Source organism: Fundulus heteroclitus, chromosome 20 (genome assembly GCF_011125445.2).
Source record: "Fundulus heteroclitus isolate FHET01 chromosome 20, MU-UCD_Fhet_4.1, whole genome shotgun sequence".
In the NCBI taxonomy this organism is placed as follows: Eukaryota; Metazoa; Chordata; class Actinopteri; order Cyprinodontiformes; family Fundulidae; genus Fundulus; species Fundulus heteroclitus.
This window is the reverse complement of record NC_046380.1, coordinates 19,851,588-19,866,155: the sequence shown is the minus strand read 5'-3', so window position 1 is coordinate 19,866,155 and position 14,568 is coordinate 19,851,588. Positions and strand designations below refer to the sequence as shown.

At 44.4% G+C, this 14,568-nt stretch overlaps 1 protein-coding gene across 1 annotated transcript in view; it reads right to left on the bottom strand.

Annotated features, from left to right (window-relative positions):
- Positions 1 to 14,568, bottom strand: part of camk1a (calcium/calmodulin-dependent protein kinase Ia) — a 41,536-nt gene that overhangs the window by 15,363 nt on the left and 11,605 nt on the right. The window contains exons 3-4 of the mRNA XM_036151690.1: positions 12,506 to 12,637; positions 11,560 to 11,634 (exon numbers count right to left, since the gene is read on the bottom strand). Of these exons, the coding sequence (XP_036007583.1) occupies positions 11,560 to 11,634; positions 12,506 to 12,637 (207 nt within the window). The remainder of the gene's footprint in view (positions 1 to 11,559; positions 11,635 to 12,505; positions 12,638 to 14,568) is intronic.

Sequence of the window (14,568 nt, the reverse complement as noted above, 5' to 3'; positions counted from 1 at the left end):
CAGGCCAGGCGCGCCAGAGGGCACAGACAGCGACTTAAGCACCGGAGGGCTCTGGCGGCGACCTGCGTGCACTGGGTAGCGACAGGCTGGCGCACCAGAGGGCTCAGCCGGCGACATAGGAGCGCCGGAGGGCTCTGGCGGCAACCTGCATGCGCAGGGCAGCGACAGTCTGGCCCACCAGAGGGCTCAGCCGGCGACATGGGTGCGCCGGAGGACTCTGGCAGCGACCTGCACGCGCCTAAACAGGGGAACAACACAGAGACACTAGGGCAAGACAGAACAAAACAACTACGGAAGGGAACTAAACTAACCTAAACAGGGCAAAACCTACAACGAAAACAGGAGAAGGGTGTAGGGACCTAGAAAGCGCAGGGACCTAGAGAACGCAGGGACCTTTAAGAGCGCTGGACTCCATCCAACGCAGGAACCCATACAGCGCAGGAACCCAGATGGCGCAGGAACCCTGACACCTAAATACTAAAGGGGGAAAAATAAAGACAAAACAAAACTAAAATAAAGAAAAAAAACAAGTACAGAACAAGACTAGAACTACAGGGCTAGGACAGAAACTACAGAGGCTAGACTGGATTTACAGGGGCTAGACTGAAACTACAGGGGCTAGACAGGGACTACAGAGCTAACGAAACTACAGGGCTGACGAAACTACAGGATCTCAAACTGAAAAATCAAAACAAGACTGGTAAACTAGGAAAGGAACCAAAAGCTAAGGCAAAACTATGAAACGAAACAGAACAGGGAGGTGAGGGCGAGTACGACTAACTAATGAAAAACTAGATAACTGGAGCTAGAAATCTGTACAGAAGCAAGCAAGAAGTCTAAAATAAAAACTGGAACTCAAAAACAAAACTCAGAAGACTAAGGCGAACCTAGAACACTAAATCAGGGCTATAGCTAAAACAAGAAGACGGAGAACAAAACCCGAACTAGCTGACTAAGAAAACCAAAAACTAGACTACTAAAAAAAACCCCGAACGACTAGAGTAAACCTGGGACACAAAAACCCGGACAAAACCAACAAAATAAATACTCAAAAGCAACATAAATCTCAAAAAATCCTAAGTAAAGCAAAAACTAAGGTCGAGCCAAAACAAAGAACAGAAGGCGGAAATAAATCTTCTAAAACAATAAAAAAATATACAAAAAGACTAGAAACTAAAGCAGATCTAGAACACAACACCAAAAAATAACTCTAAACAAAAACCAGAAGGCGCTGGGCAGCAAAGTCTGAATATGCTGGGCAGCAGCAAAAGTTAGCGCTGGGCAGCGACGACGAGGAGCGCCGTCCTTAGTGCTGAGCAGCGGGGAAGGCGGACCAGGAAAACAGAGTCAGAGGCGGGGCGTCGCAACTCTGCGACCCAGGCGAGACGAGACAGAAACGTGGCGTCGCAACACAGCGACCCAGGCAAGATGAATCCAGAAGCGTGGCGTCGCAACTCTGCGACCCAGGCGAGACGAACCGGAGGCGAGGCAGATCCTACCAGCTTCTACACCAGGCTCTGTGCGTGCTCGGGTTCATCCCTTGGCCGGTCCATAATGTTATGATATATTTTTCTGGGATGAACCCGGACACAGCACGCACACACAGAGTCAGTTCTTATGAGTGAGTTTTTATTGAATAGTTTGGAAGATGGATGATTAGACCAGAGTCTTTCAACGGACGGAGGTGAAGGGTGTAGAAGCTGGCTGGCAGGAGGAGTGTGGAGAGACTGACCGGGAGGAACTCTGGAGCCGAGCACTGGAGAGCAGGACATCTGAGCAGAGCCGTGGAGCGCAGAACATCAGAGCCGAGCAGAGCATCAGAGCCGAGCAGTGGCGAGCAGAACGTCAGAGCCGAGCAGAGGCGAGCAGAGCATCAGAGCCGAGCAGAACATCAGAGCCGAGCAGTGGCGAGCAGAACGTCAGAGCCGAGCAGAGGCGAGCAGAGCATCAGAGCCGAGCAGAGGCGAGCAGAACGTCAGAGCCGAGCAGAGGCGAGCAGAGCATCAGAGCCGAGCAGAGGCGAGCAGAACGTCAGAGCCGAGCTGAGGCGAGCAGAGCATCAGAGCCGAGCAGAGGCGAGCAGAACGTCAGAGCCGAGCTGAGGCGAGCAGAGCATCAGAGCCGAGCAGAGGCGAGCAGAACGTCAGAGCCAAGCAGTGGCGAGCAGAGCATCAGAGCTGAGCAGAGGCGAGCAGAACCTCAGAGCCGAGTAGTGGAGCACAGGACGTCCGAGCCGTGCAGTGGAGGGCTGAACGTCCGAGCCGAGCGGTAGAGGTCTGAACGTCTGAGCCGAGCGGTGGAGGTCTGAACGTCTGAGCCGAACGGTGGAGGTCTGAGCGTCTGAGCCGAGCGGTGAAGGTCTGAACGTCTGAGCCGAGCGGTGGAGGTCTGAACGTCTGAGCTGAATACTGGAGAAAACAAACTGTCGGAAAGTCTTTGGGCTGACTGAAACAAGACCAGGAGAAAGGAGTCTTCAGGCTGACGGGTACAAACGGAGCTGACAAGAAAAACTGGCAGGGACTGAGCGGGAGTGAACGCTATGGACCGGCGACGGGAACAGAAAGAGGTGAGTCTGATAAAGCGGTGGGAACAGGTGGAAGCAGTTGTGGGTTAATTGCAGCCTGCCAGGTGAAACTGATCAGGCTGCGCAGGAACAAGAGAGAGGGAGAGAGGCTCAGCATGCAGCCAATAAGCTGCATCCTGACAATTGTGATGAGAAATTTTTCAGGATAACGATAAAACGATACCATAAAGGCCCAACCCTACACAATCCTATCTTTATGGAGACCAAATATTGATCAAATGCATCCATTTCCAGTCTTTTTAATCTTACTAAATGATAAGGCAGCATCTCTGAGCAATCAAAAGTGAAAGCATACTGTATGGGGATTTGTGCCTCAACGACCTGTTCTGCATGTGCCCACAGAAAAGATTCCAGCTTGCAGAGGAAAACAAAGGAGCTTTTTTATACTGTGACTTTTCTCCTATGTCCATAATACTGGTGACTATAGCTAAATTAATGGGGCAGACGTCTTCAGATTATGTAAGTGAAGGATTAGTGAGCTGATCTGGTGCGTAAATGAAATCAGGGTTTTAAATCAGCTTGTAGGGCTTTGAGAGCGACTGCAATCAAAAATGTGATCTGAGTGGGGCACTCTTTAGTTTGAATTGCAGACTTTATTTGCAATCTGACAGCAGAAAAAATAAATAAAATAATGTATATATATATATATATATATATATGTTTGTGTGTGTGTGTGAATGAGAGCGGCTTTATTAGTAATATGGCCAAATGCACTATATGTGAACACAGATAATAACGAAGAATGGAGCAGTTGGAATAAGCTGAAACAGACCAGATGTGACATAATTGATATGCAAACTATCTAAATAATCCACAAACTATAAACTACTGAGCAAAAGTAATGTTTATTCATATACAGATTTCTTATGTATTTGCTTTTCTTGACACCTAAATGTCTTCGATCAGCAACATTTTTTTTATTTGAGACAAAGACAAACACAGTCGAACCAAAAACAAATCAAATGTGGAGTTAATTTATTAACCCCCCCCCCCCCCCCACAAAATAAAATAAAATAAATAAATAAATTTTTAAAACCAACATTGTCCTCATAGAAACATAAGAAACATAACTTGTGGCTGTTTAGCGAGCGCTGACTTCAGGGAGCATTATTGTCATTTTTCATGACTGGAAACTCGCAAACTCTTTTTTCTGAATAGAAAGGGAATGCACCATTAACCTGCTTCATGTTGTCAGTTCTCCATGATTTCTTGATTCTACACATCTGGCAGTAATCAGATCTGGATGTCGCTGGTGAAGCTGAACTTGGCTTTCCAGGACCTTTGGGCAATCACTGTTAATTACTAATTTAACAAAGGTCACTTTATCACATAGTCAGCATGGTTTGGAGAGACTTTAACCCCCTAATAAAATAATTCATCTAAATACAGCTTTTTCTATTTTATTTTTCAGGTGGTTATTTTTTTAATCTAATATATTTAAGTTTGGCAACAGAAAAAAGCCAAACCATAAGAAATCTGTAAGGGAGCAAATACTTTCCATAGGTCGGTACAACATTCAACATGTCTTTATTTAATTTTTTAGAATAATTCATCCCTTATGGACTTCTCCATGCAGATGACCTGGAGAGCCTTCAACATTGATTTTTTTTTTTTTTTCTTTTAAAGAGCCTCGGCAGAACATCTTTTAATCTCTGCCAGCTTTGAAATTTATAACTACCTTGTATTGTTTTGGACTCCTTGTTCTTGATATATTGTACAACCTGAGACATGGTATCTTCGACAACCTTAACTTAGCAAAGTTTAGCCGTTCTTAAGCCTTCCACAGTTCTCAGTTTAATTTTATAACAGTATGTCAATCTCCATGTGACAACTTAGATATTTCATTTTTTTAATTTTGCCATACCTCGGTTGTCAAAAACCCCGCTGGAATCCTTCACATTTCCCCGACTTAAACTATAAGAATTAATTCTGTTTAAAGGCAAAACAGGGTGAAACGGCAATAGTTTTGATAGTCTAGAATCCGCTCTGTCGCCTCTCAGCCACAGAAACCAACCAATTAGCTCAGTCCACTCCTCAGTCACCAATCATCAGCCCAGACCAGATCCACCTGCTGCCACTAATCAGTTCCTACTCTACTCACTTGTTCCCCAGCCTTCATATACCTGCCTCCTTCGCCCACTCACTGTCAGATCGTCTCGTCACCTCACTTGTGCTCTGCTGCCGGCAGGCTCTCAGTTCTTGTGTGCTCAGTCTGCATCTGGTCAAGTCTGGTTCTGCAAGCAACTCCTGGTCTTTCTGCATTGAACATTTCCAATAAACCCTCAATCTTAGCTAATTTTGGGCTCACAACCCCATATGTGACATTTGCTTGATTACATTTGTTTACTTTTTACACCTGCCCAGAACTTTTACACCGTAATGTCTTGTATAAACTTGTTAAATTGTCTCTGTTAGTTCAGCAACTAACTAAAGCTCTGCTAATGCTAAGACTGTAGCCACCATTAGCTCTGCTGTAGTTATTACAGAGCTCGCTGTATTCATGATGCGATCTGCCGTAGCACACCGCCATCTTGGTGGTCCATCCCTCCATTCAATCTGCCACCTGATAGCTAGTTAACGCAACAGTAAGAATCAAATTGTCTTTGTTGATTTCTAATTCAGCAAATAATTTTTTAAACTATTTCCAGAGTTTATTTTTATAAAATAGAATATGACCTGGTTGTTTGAATACCCAGGCACTTCTGTTCTTTGTTGGCTTTCAGACCTCAAAACAAACCTTGGTTTTTAAACATGCATGTTCAAACTGAACAGTGATATCACTGCGCCGTTTTATCCGTTATTGGTTTGTTTTATTCTCATTTGTTCCGTAGTAAGTAGTTTAGTTGAAAGTTACTAGTCTCTTTGAGGAGTTTATGGACTAAAGTATCTTCCCTGGAAGCTGAAGTGTTTTAATAAATTGTTATATTTTGGAAAGATATTGATTGGGTTTGCAAATTCACTCCATCTGTTTTCTCTATAACACCTCACCAGGCAGGTATACATAAAACAATAACTGACAGAGACTGAGAGCTGCTTGCTTTCATTCCCTGATATTCAGCTGGTTCCCCGACTTGATAATTTTGTTAATATTTGCCTTTGGCTCTTATTAGTAGTTAATCTTTGCCAAACCAAACCTATTGTTGAACAACAGTCTTCATACTGTTTTGGCTGCGTTTAGTTTCTATTTCTCACATGTGTGGGTGTTTCTATGATGGCTAAATGCCTGGGTTCTACCGTGTATGTTTTCTCACCGGGACAAGTTTTATCTATTTTTTCTGGCACTGGTGGCCTTAATTTGACAATGAGCTGACAGGAAATTGGAATTGAGAGTGAGGGGGAGGACACACGGCAAAGGACTTTCTCTCATCAGACAGAGAAGTAACTGTAGGCCGATCTTGGTCGTTGGGAACCTCTAGGTTCTGTTTTAGGCCCTATTCTGTTTCTACATAAAATGGTTCTCTTGGGATATCTTCAGAAAGCAGAACTTCTCTTTTCGCTGATGATTGATATTCTGTCTGTTCCAGATAATAGCTATACCATTATGGGCCTTACTGAACTCTTTCATAGCTGTGTAAATGCTGCTGAAGATGAGCATGCTCTACTTACAGAAAACAGACAATCAAGATAACACTTGATGGCCTACTAACCTCTTATTATCAGTAAATAACTAAGTAACTTAAGTTAAGGTCTTAATTCCAATCAATCAGTCTGAGAAAAGTTTTGCCTTTAATAATACATTTCATTTATAAGGGCATTTCATAAAACTCAAGGTCCCTGACCCAATAAAATCTAAGAAAAATGAAAATAAAACCAGATTTTTAAAAAAACATCAACTAAATTATATGTTGTACTGCAATCGCAAGGAGTAAGCATTCTTGAAGAGGAGGGTTTTAAGTCTGGTGCAGAGGCAAACAGAGAGAACAATGAGGTAGATAGAGGAGGACGATCTAAAGAAATGGGAGGATGTGGCGACATGAACGAGATCAGATAATTAAGGAGAGACGCAAGGTTTTGGGAGATCTTGAATTTAAAGAGAATGATTTTGACTTTGGTTCTGAATTTGACTGGAGGACATAGAGCAGCTGCAGAACTGGAGTGATGTGGTGGAATGAAGAATTTATGGTGATGATATAAGCAGCTGAGTTCTGGACTATTTGGAGCCTATGGAGGGATTTTTAAAGGAGACAAAACAGAAGATCGTGGCAACAGTCAATACTGGACATGACGAGGCTGTGAACAAGAACAGAGCGGGAGGCGGGGGGATAGGCAGGGGCTTACGAACAGAAACGATTAATGTGGCATAGATGATCATTTGCAGACCGGGTGAAGTTATTAATGTGAGAGGTGAAAGATGGGGATCTATCAAGGGAGACACTGAGCCTCTTAACCTGAGGCGAGGGGCTATGGAGCTGTCAGTAGAGAGAGAAAAACTGCCTATTTTGCATAATACTGATTTTTATTACAGTTGCACTGTTGGCTTGGAAGGTCCTGGGTTCAAATTGCAGGACTGCAACTTTGCAAGTTTTGTGCCTGTGTGGGTACTCTGTGAGAACTCAGGCTTCCTCCCACAGTCCAAAAAACATGACTTTTATGTTAATTAGTCTTTACAAATTGCTAATTGTGTGTGTGTGTGTGTGTGTGTGTGTGTGTGTGTGTGTGTGTGTGTGTGTGTGTGTGTGTGTGTGTGTGTGTGTGTGTGTGTGTGTGTGTTTCTGTGTTGCCCTGTGATGGACCGACGACCTGTCAGGGTGTACCCCACCTCCCACCCAATGACCGCTGAACAAAGGCACCAGCAACCCTGCTCGGATAAGCGGGTATAGACGATGAATGGATGATTTGTCTTACATCTTTATTGGACAACTGTAGCTGTTTGTATTTAGGCCTCGACCCCTTTCATTAGCACACCTCCACGATGACAGAGCAGACATTCAACCCCATTAGATCTTTCAGACAGGTTTTCAAATCAGTTTAAAATGTATTTGTCTAAATAGTATGACACCATCATATCATCACTGTCCACAAATCAGTAGCAATGAGTCATTCGAAGATCCACATTTGAACATGAGGTGGCAGATTTATTATTATAATTATTATTATTATTTATTTATTAGCTTGGGGGGAGGTTGGTTGTGGCTCCAACTTTATGACCCTTACAGTAAGAAAAAGATTGAGAACGTGCTGCTAAGACAATTTAGTATTTAAATAAAATGCGGAAAACTCGGGTGGGATACTTTGAAGACCTCCTTAATCCCACCAACACGTCTTCCATTGAGGAAGCAGAGCCTGAGAACTCCGGGTCGGGTTCTCCCATCTCTGGTGCTGAGGTCACCAAGGTGGTTAAAAAGCTCCTCGGTGGCAAGGCCCCGGGGGTGGATGAGATTTGCCCTGAGTACCTTAAGGCTCTGGATTTTGTGGGGCTGTGTTGGTTAACGTGGCTCTGCAGCGTTGCGTGGACATCGGGGGCAGTTCCCCTGGATTGGCAGACTGGGGTGGTGGTACCCCTATTTAAAAAGGGGGACCGGAGAGTGTGTTCCAACTACAGGGGAATCACACTCTTAAGCCTCCCTGGTAAGGTCTATTCAGGGGTTCTGGAAAGGAGGGTCCATCGGATAGTCGAATCTCCGATTCAGGAAGAGCAGTGTGTTTTTTTCTCCTGGCTGTGGAACACTGGATCAGCTCTACAGCAGGATCCTGGAGGGGGCATGGGAGTTTGCCCAACCAGTCTATATGTGCTTTGTGGATCTCGAGAAGGCATTCGACTGTGTTCATTGAGGAGTCCTGTGGTGGGTACCAGGCCCTCTAATAAGGGCTGTTAGGTCTCTGTATGACCGGTGTCAGAGCTTCGTCTGCATTGCCGACAGTAAGTCGGACTAGTTTCCGGTGAGAGTTGGACTCCGCCAAGGCTGCCCTTTGTCACCGATTCTGTTCATAACTTTAATGGAAAATAATTTCTAGGCACAGCCAAGGTGTTGAGGGGATCCGTTTTGGTGGCCTTAGGATTGCGTCTCTGCTATTCTTGGATGACGTGGTCCTATTGGCTTTATCAGGTCGTGATCTACAGCTCTCACTAGAGCGATTCGCAGCCGAGTGCGAAGCGGCCGGGATGAAAATCAGTGCCTCCAAATCCGAGACCATGGTCTTGAACCGGGAAAGGGTAGTGCCGGGTCACCGGGTCATTCTCGGTGAGCCGGGAAGTGTGTTCTCCGGGTTGGGGAGGATGTGCTGCCCCTAGTGGAGGAGTTCAAGTATCTTGGGGTCTTGTTCACGAATGAGGTGAGGATGGAGCGGGAGATCGACAGGCGGATTGGTGCAGCGTCTGCTGTGAGGCGGGTGCTGTACCAATCCGTTGTGGTGAAGAGAGAGCTGAGCCAAAAGGAAAAGCTCTCGATTTACCGGTCGATCTACGTTCCTACCTTCATCTATGGTCACGAGCTTTGGGTCGTGACCGAAAGAACGAGATCCCTGATACAAGCGGCTGAAATGAGTTTTCTCCGTAGTGTGTCTGGGCTCTCCCTTAGAGATAGGGTGAGGAGCTCAGTCATCCGGGGAGGACTCAGAGTAGAGCCTCTGCTCCTCCACGTCGAGAGGAGCCAGTTGAGGTGGCTCGGGCATCTGGTCAGGATGCCTCCTGGACGCCTCCCTGGAGAGGTGTTCCGGGCACGTCCCACCGGGAGGAGGCCCAGGGGAAGACCCAGGACACGCTGGAGGGACTATGTCTCCCAGCTGGCCTGGGAACGCCTTGGGATTCCCCCGGAGGAGCTGGAAGTAGTGGCTGGGGAGAGGAACGTCTGGGCCTCCCTACTGAAGCTGCTACCCCCGCGATTCAACCTCAGACAAGCGTAAGAAAATGGATGGATGGGTGGGCTGAAAACTCATTTATTTTCACTGGATTTTAGTTCCTGTTGAGCACAATATCTTGTTTTTACTGCACAAGCAAACTGGCTAAATTATTTGCTATTTTATTTATTTACTGGTCTTTTTTGTTGTTTTTGTTTCTTCAGTTTTTTAGCAGTTTTTACTGATCGTTTACCTTTTGTCTCTATGACATCAAAACATGGCTATCACTAAACTTTCTCCGTTTGAATGAGTCCAAAACAGAGTTTTATGTTATTTTCTCCTTCAAGTCAACCAAAGTTAGCTTTGAAGCTCACACCTCTGGACTCACACCTCAGCCTATCCATCAAAAATATTGGAGCAACCTTTGACAACAACTTAAAATTCAATAAACAAACGGATTTGGTAGTAAAGACACGCTTTTTTCAGCTTCACCCATTAGCTGAAATTAAATCTTTTCTCGCTTGTTGGGATCTTGAAAAAATAACATACCCTGCACGTTTATCATCTCATGTTTGGACTCTTGCAACGCCTTGTATGCTGGACTTAGCCAATCCTCTATACAATGTTTACAGCTTGTGCAGAATGCAGCTGCTCGGCTCCTCACCAACACCCCCAAGTATGACCACATCACTCCTGTCCTTCACTTTCTCTATAGACCAGTTCACGCGTGATGTCACAAGCTACATCCGCGCTACATCCGGGTCCCGTCTACTACCATGACAAAACGGGTGAATTAGAGCGTGCTTTTAGTTTTTTTTTTTTTTGGAATCTAAACAATGCCTATGACTTGTTGTGCTCCCAGTTGCACACAAAGGCATTCCAAATCATCGGATGTACGTTTCTTTCATTTAGCCAAGGACGATTTGTAGCCGTCCAGTGGTTTCATGGCTTTCATGCTCTCTCGTCTGCATTGGCCTGCCGTGTTTATAAGGCAGCTGTATATGTTGCCGTACGGAACACTTGGCCAGCATTTCACAGACTCGCTCCGTCCCTTCAGGCTTTTGCTGTGTGGATCTGGCAATCTGATACCATCAACCATCAACTTACTCTTAAAGCGATCTTGTGATACGTTATCTAAAGAAGAAAAATATGTCGAGAACTCGTTGTTTCCTTTGTTTGCGTCCTCCATTGTGTTCGCCTTTTGCCTACCAGTCCGGCGCGCATGCGCAAAAACCCCAGATCAAAACTATAACAATGAACTGGTCTATTGGCTTCTGGTTGGGTTCAGAATCTAGTACAAAATCCTGTTTTTCAGTCCAATCCATTGCCTTGCGCCGTCTTACCTCAGTGACATTCTGACTCTTCACCAGCCCAGTAGAGCCTTACGTTCTTCTGAACAGCATCTGCTGCTGGTCCCAGGGTCGAGGTACAAACAGTGGGGGGGATCGTGCCTTTGCAGTGGCAGAGCCCAAACTCTGGAACCCCCTGGAGTTACGCTCCATCACAACCCTGCCCCTGTTCAAGGCCAGGCTAAAAACCTATTTGTTTGCCCTTTAATACATGAGAGTTATGACTCCTTTTAAAATGTTAACTGAATTATAGTTATATGGACAGCTGATTGATATATTTTTACTATTTTTTTATTTGTGTTTTTAATTCTGTACAGCATTATGGTCAATCTGTGGTTGTTGTAAAGCAGTTTAGAAATTAAATTTGATTGATTGATTGATTGCTTGATCAGATTTATTGGTATAAAATATGCTAAAATAATAAAGTGTGACTTGACTTCAGTGTTTGCTAGGACACAGACATAAATAAGGCTTTATTAGTTCTGGATGCTCGGATTTATTGCCACAATGTGTTAATCTAGTTATCACAGCTGCCTACTTACAGATGGACAGGCAGCACTTGTAGTTCAAGCTGCTCGAGATTGACCAAGGCATGTTCAAAGTATTTTATGTATTAAATATCTGTAAATTCCCCCTGAAAAAAAAAACACATTTCCACAGTTTTCGCCTCTGTGTAAATGTTTCCTCTGTTACAGCATAAGCAGATACGAAAAAGGTTTTTCTGAGTAATTTTTAAGTAGCAGGATCAAATTTAGTTTACGTTGCTTAGGCAGTCATACATGTGCAGAGCAGCGTAGATGTTCTATGATTTAGTGCATAGCTGGATGGAATAAAGGAAGGGCTACTCACAGTTGCATGACAAGATATAGATGAGATGTACTCTCAAAGATGTCTTCCAGCGAAACAATGTTTGGGTGCTTGATTCTGGGGAAAACACATGACATTAAATCACTCTGAAACTATCCACATCTCTCAAGTTGGTCAACAAGTGGCACGTGTGAAGAACTGATCACATAAAGAAAAGTCTGCTCTCTCATTTTTATGGAAGAAAACTTTTGATTAAGTTACAGAGAAAACCAAACTCCTTCACTGAAACATGACCAAAGTTAAGAAGGGCTTCAGAATGACAGCCGGAAACACTATTGAAGAAATGAATGTAAATCTCATCTCACTCATGGAAGAAAATTGATCAGGACTAGGCGGCCAGCAGACGGATGAGCATCTTTCTTTGCTTTTGAGTCAAGTGGAGAGCACATGAGCCTCCACCAACAGCACAGCGGCAGAAAACGGCAAAACAAATAGGCCTTTTGGAAGACTGATTCAATCCCGTCTGCCTGTCTCACATATTTCGTCGGACACCCCGTCGCCTCCTTTTATCTTATTTTATTGCTTTAAATATGTCCCAAACTCCACTGTCCCTGCTCTCCCAAACAGATCTCCCTTCTTCCATCATTCCCTCCCCCCTATGCAACCCCCACCCCTCCCCACTCCCCCACCCTCCCTGCGTCTCCTTTTCTTTCTTCAGTACACTGCTGCGGGGAACTCCACACCATCTCCGCCTCTGTGTGCTGTTGCCCTAGAAACAGGGACACTAAAAATAGGCCTATCTTCCTTACTCCTGACATTTCCGGCGCACAATCCTACTGTTTCTTCTGACACCATACATTTAGTCATCTTTTTTGTTGTTGTTGTTGTTGCTGTTGACCCCTACGTTGCATCTGCACATGCACGTGTTGCGAGACGCCGCCCTGACTAATTCCTGAGCCTACGGCGGATGCATGGCGGCTAAGCTCACCTGTGCAGAACTGCGATCTCATTTTCGATGTTGTTCTCCTTCCCTTCCAGGGCTTTCTTCGGGATGCACTTGATGGCCACTAGCCTCTGAGTCCTCTTCTCCTCTGCGAGAACCACCTCGGAGAAAGCGCCCCTGCGACACGTGGGCACACATATGATGAATATTAGAAATTTAATAGAGAGCATGCCGAGATTGATTTTTGAGCAGGCTTCTAGTAAGACATTATTTTTCTAAAAAATGTCATGTCTGCTGATATTTCATGGAGCAATTTCATTTGTGTGCTTGCAAGTGTGCACTGTCAGATGAAAAATTCAAAACGGTGACAATGCTAAGTGGTTTGGAATGGGCTGGCGAAAAGCTCCAGAGGTGGAGCAACAGAGATGTTTGCTGGAACAAAAAAAAAAAACAGCTGCTCTTTAAAAAAAAAACTATTTTTAATCCATTCAATAATAGATAGTGTAAATGTAGTGGAGCTGCATCCGAGGGAGACCAGACTGCATTATGGATTAGGGTCTGGTAATGATGAGAGGGAGAATTGTGTGTATTTACACAGTCTGCCCACAGGAGCGTGGGAGGAGGCTCGGTGGGAGGCCTAAATGCCTGAACATTGTAAGTAACCACAGGGATCCGGTCCATGTGTGCGAAACAGCACCGACGATCCGGACGTAATAGATGATCAACGCTCAAGAACCTGTTTCCCTGAGTGTCAGGAAGAAGCGTCTAAATAGAGATGCTTCTTAATTCTCTGCCAATAATTTGCAGCCTACTTAAAATGAAAAGCCAACAAACAACAATTTTCATGTTAGCTTCCTTTATGTGCTCGTTTGTTTCCGGTGCGTCTCTCTTGATGTGAATTTCTCCTCCCATCTTCCCAACGCACAGAGCGAATGCGTGCCTTGCTCCGTTACTATCCTGCGCTCGTGGATCTAGCACGGCAGCAGTCTAAAGCTGCCAAGAAACAAACCACTTTTCACACCCGTCTCCGTTTTCATTTTTAAACCGTCCGAAAATAATCCTCTCAGCTCATAAGGCTCCTGTTCTCATCGACCCATAAAAGCATTTTAATGTGTTTATGTCTGCAGGACCTTTAGCCGTTGACTCAGAGACCAGAACTCTGAGCCTCAATTATCTGCCGATACAAAGTTTTGTGTTCAGGGAGGTAAAAAGAAAACCACAGGAAAGAAATATAAATGGGGCTGAAACCACATATTTGCATACACTTTTTTTTTCTTACTCACATTACATCAGACTTTTTACATTTAGGTCAGTTGGGATTACCAAAATTCTTTCTAGCTCTAAATCTCATAATAATGGGAGAGATTTGAACATTTTAATTAAAAAAAATTCAAATTCTTCTCAAAGTTTCTTTCCTTATTATATGGTAGAATTGATTTTTAAACTGTATCAATTTGGTTAAATATTTATAGTAGATTCCTGGAATTTTGGCCCATGAGACTGAGGTCAAGGCCTTGTGATGATCACTCCACTATGTTGACTTTGCTGTTGTCAAACCCCTTTTAAACTAATTTGGTGGTGTGCTTGGAGTAATTTAGCCTCGTGAGACCATCCTGATCTCGCGAGCTTTCAAGGTTTCACTCGCAAATCAGTCTGGCTACTTTCCGTTAAAGAAAATTTGGAGCAGTTCACCAAACGAACGTCCAATCAGCGTTGGCTTTGAGGCGGGTTGAGGTGTGACGCAACAAGAAGCGCGACAGTTCAGTCTAAAGAACATGGCGGCTTCAGCCGATGAAACTAGCGTTAGCGTGGCTATCGAGCAAGTTTTATCGGAATTACAGAGTATTTCTTCACTGAAAGAAGAGCAAAACACTGCTCTGGAGGCTTTTCTCAGAGGAAAAAATGTTTTTGCTCTTCTCCCGACTGGGGCAAGAGCTTGTGGTTGTGTTTTCGTCGTCGCTGTTAGTACGTCATATGCTTCGTTGATCTGATTGGTTTATTTGGCTTGTCTATCACCAACATAGGCCAATCAGCTAACCAGTATTTTCGCCCCTTCCCAAAATTACTTCAACGAAAGGTTTCCAGATGGATATGTGGAGCAAATCCAT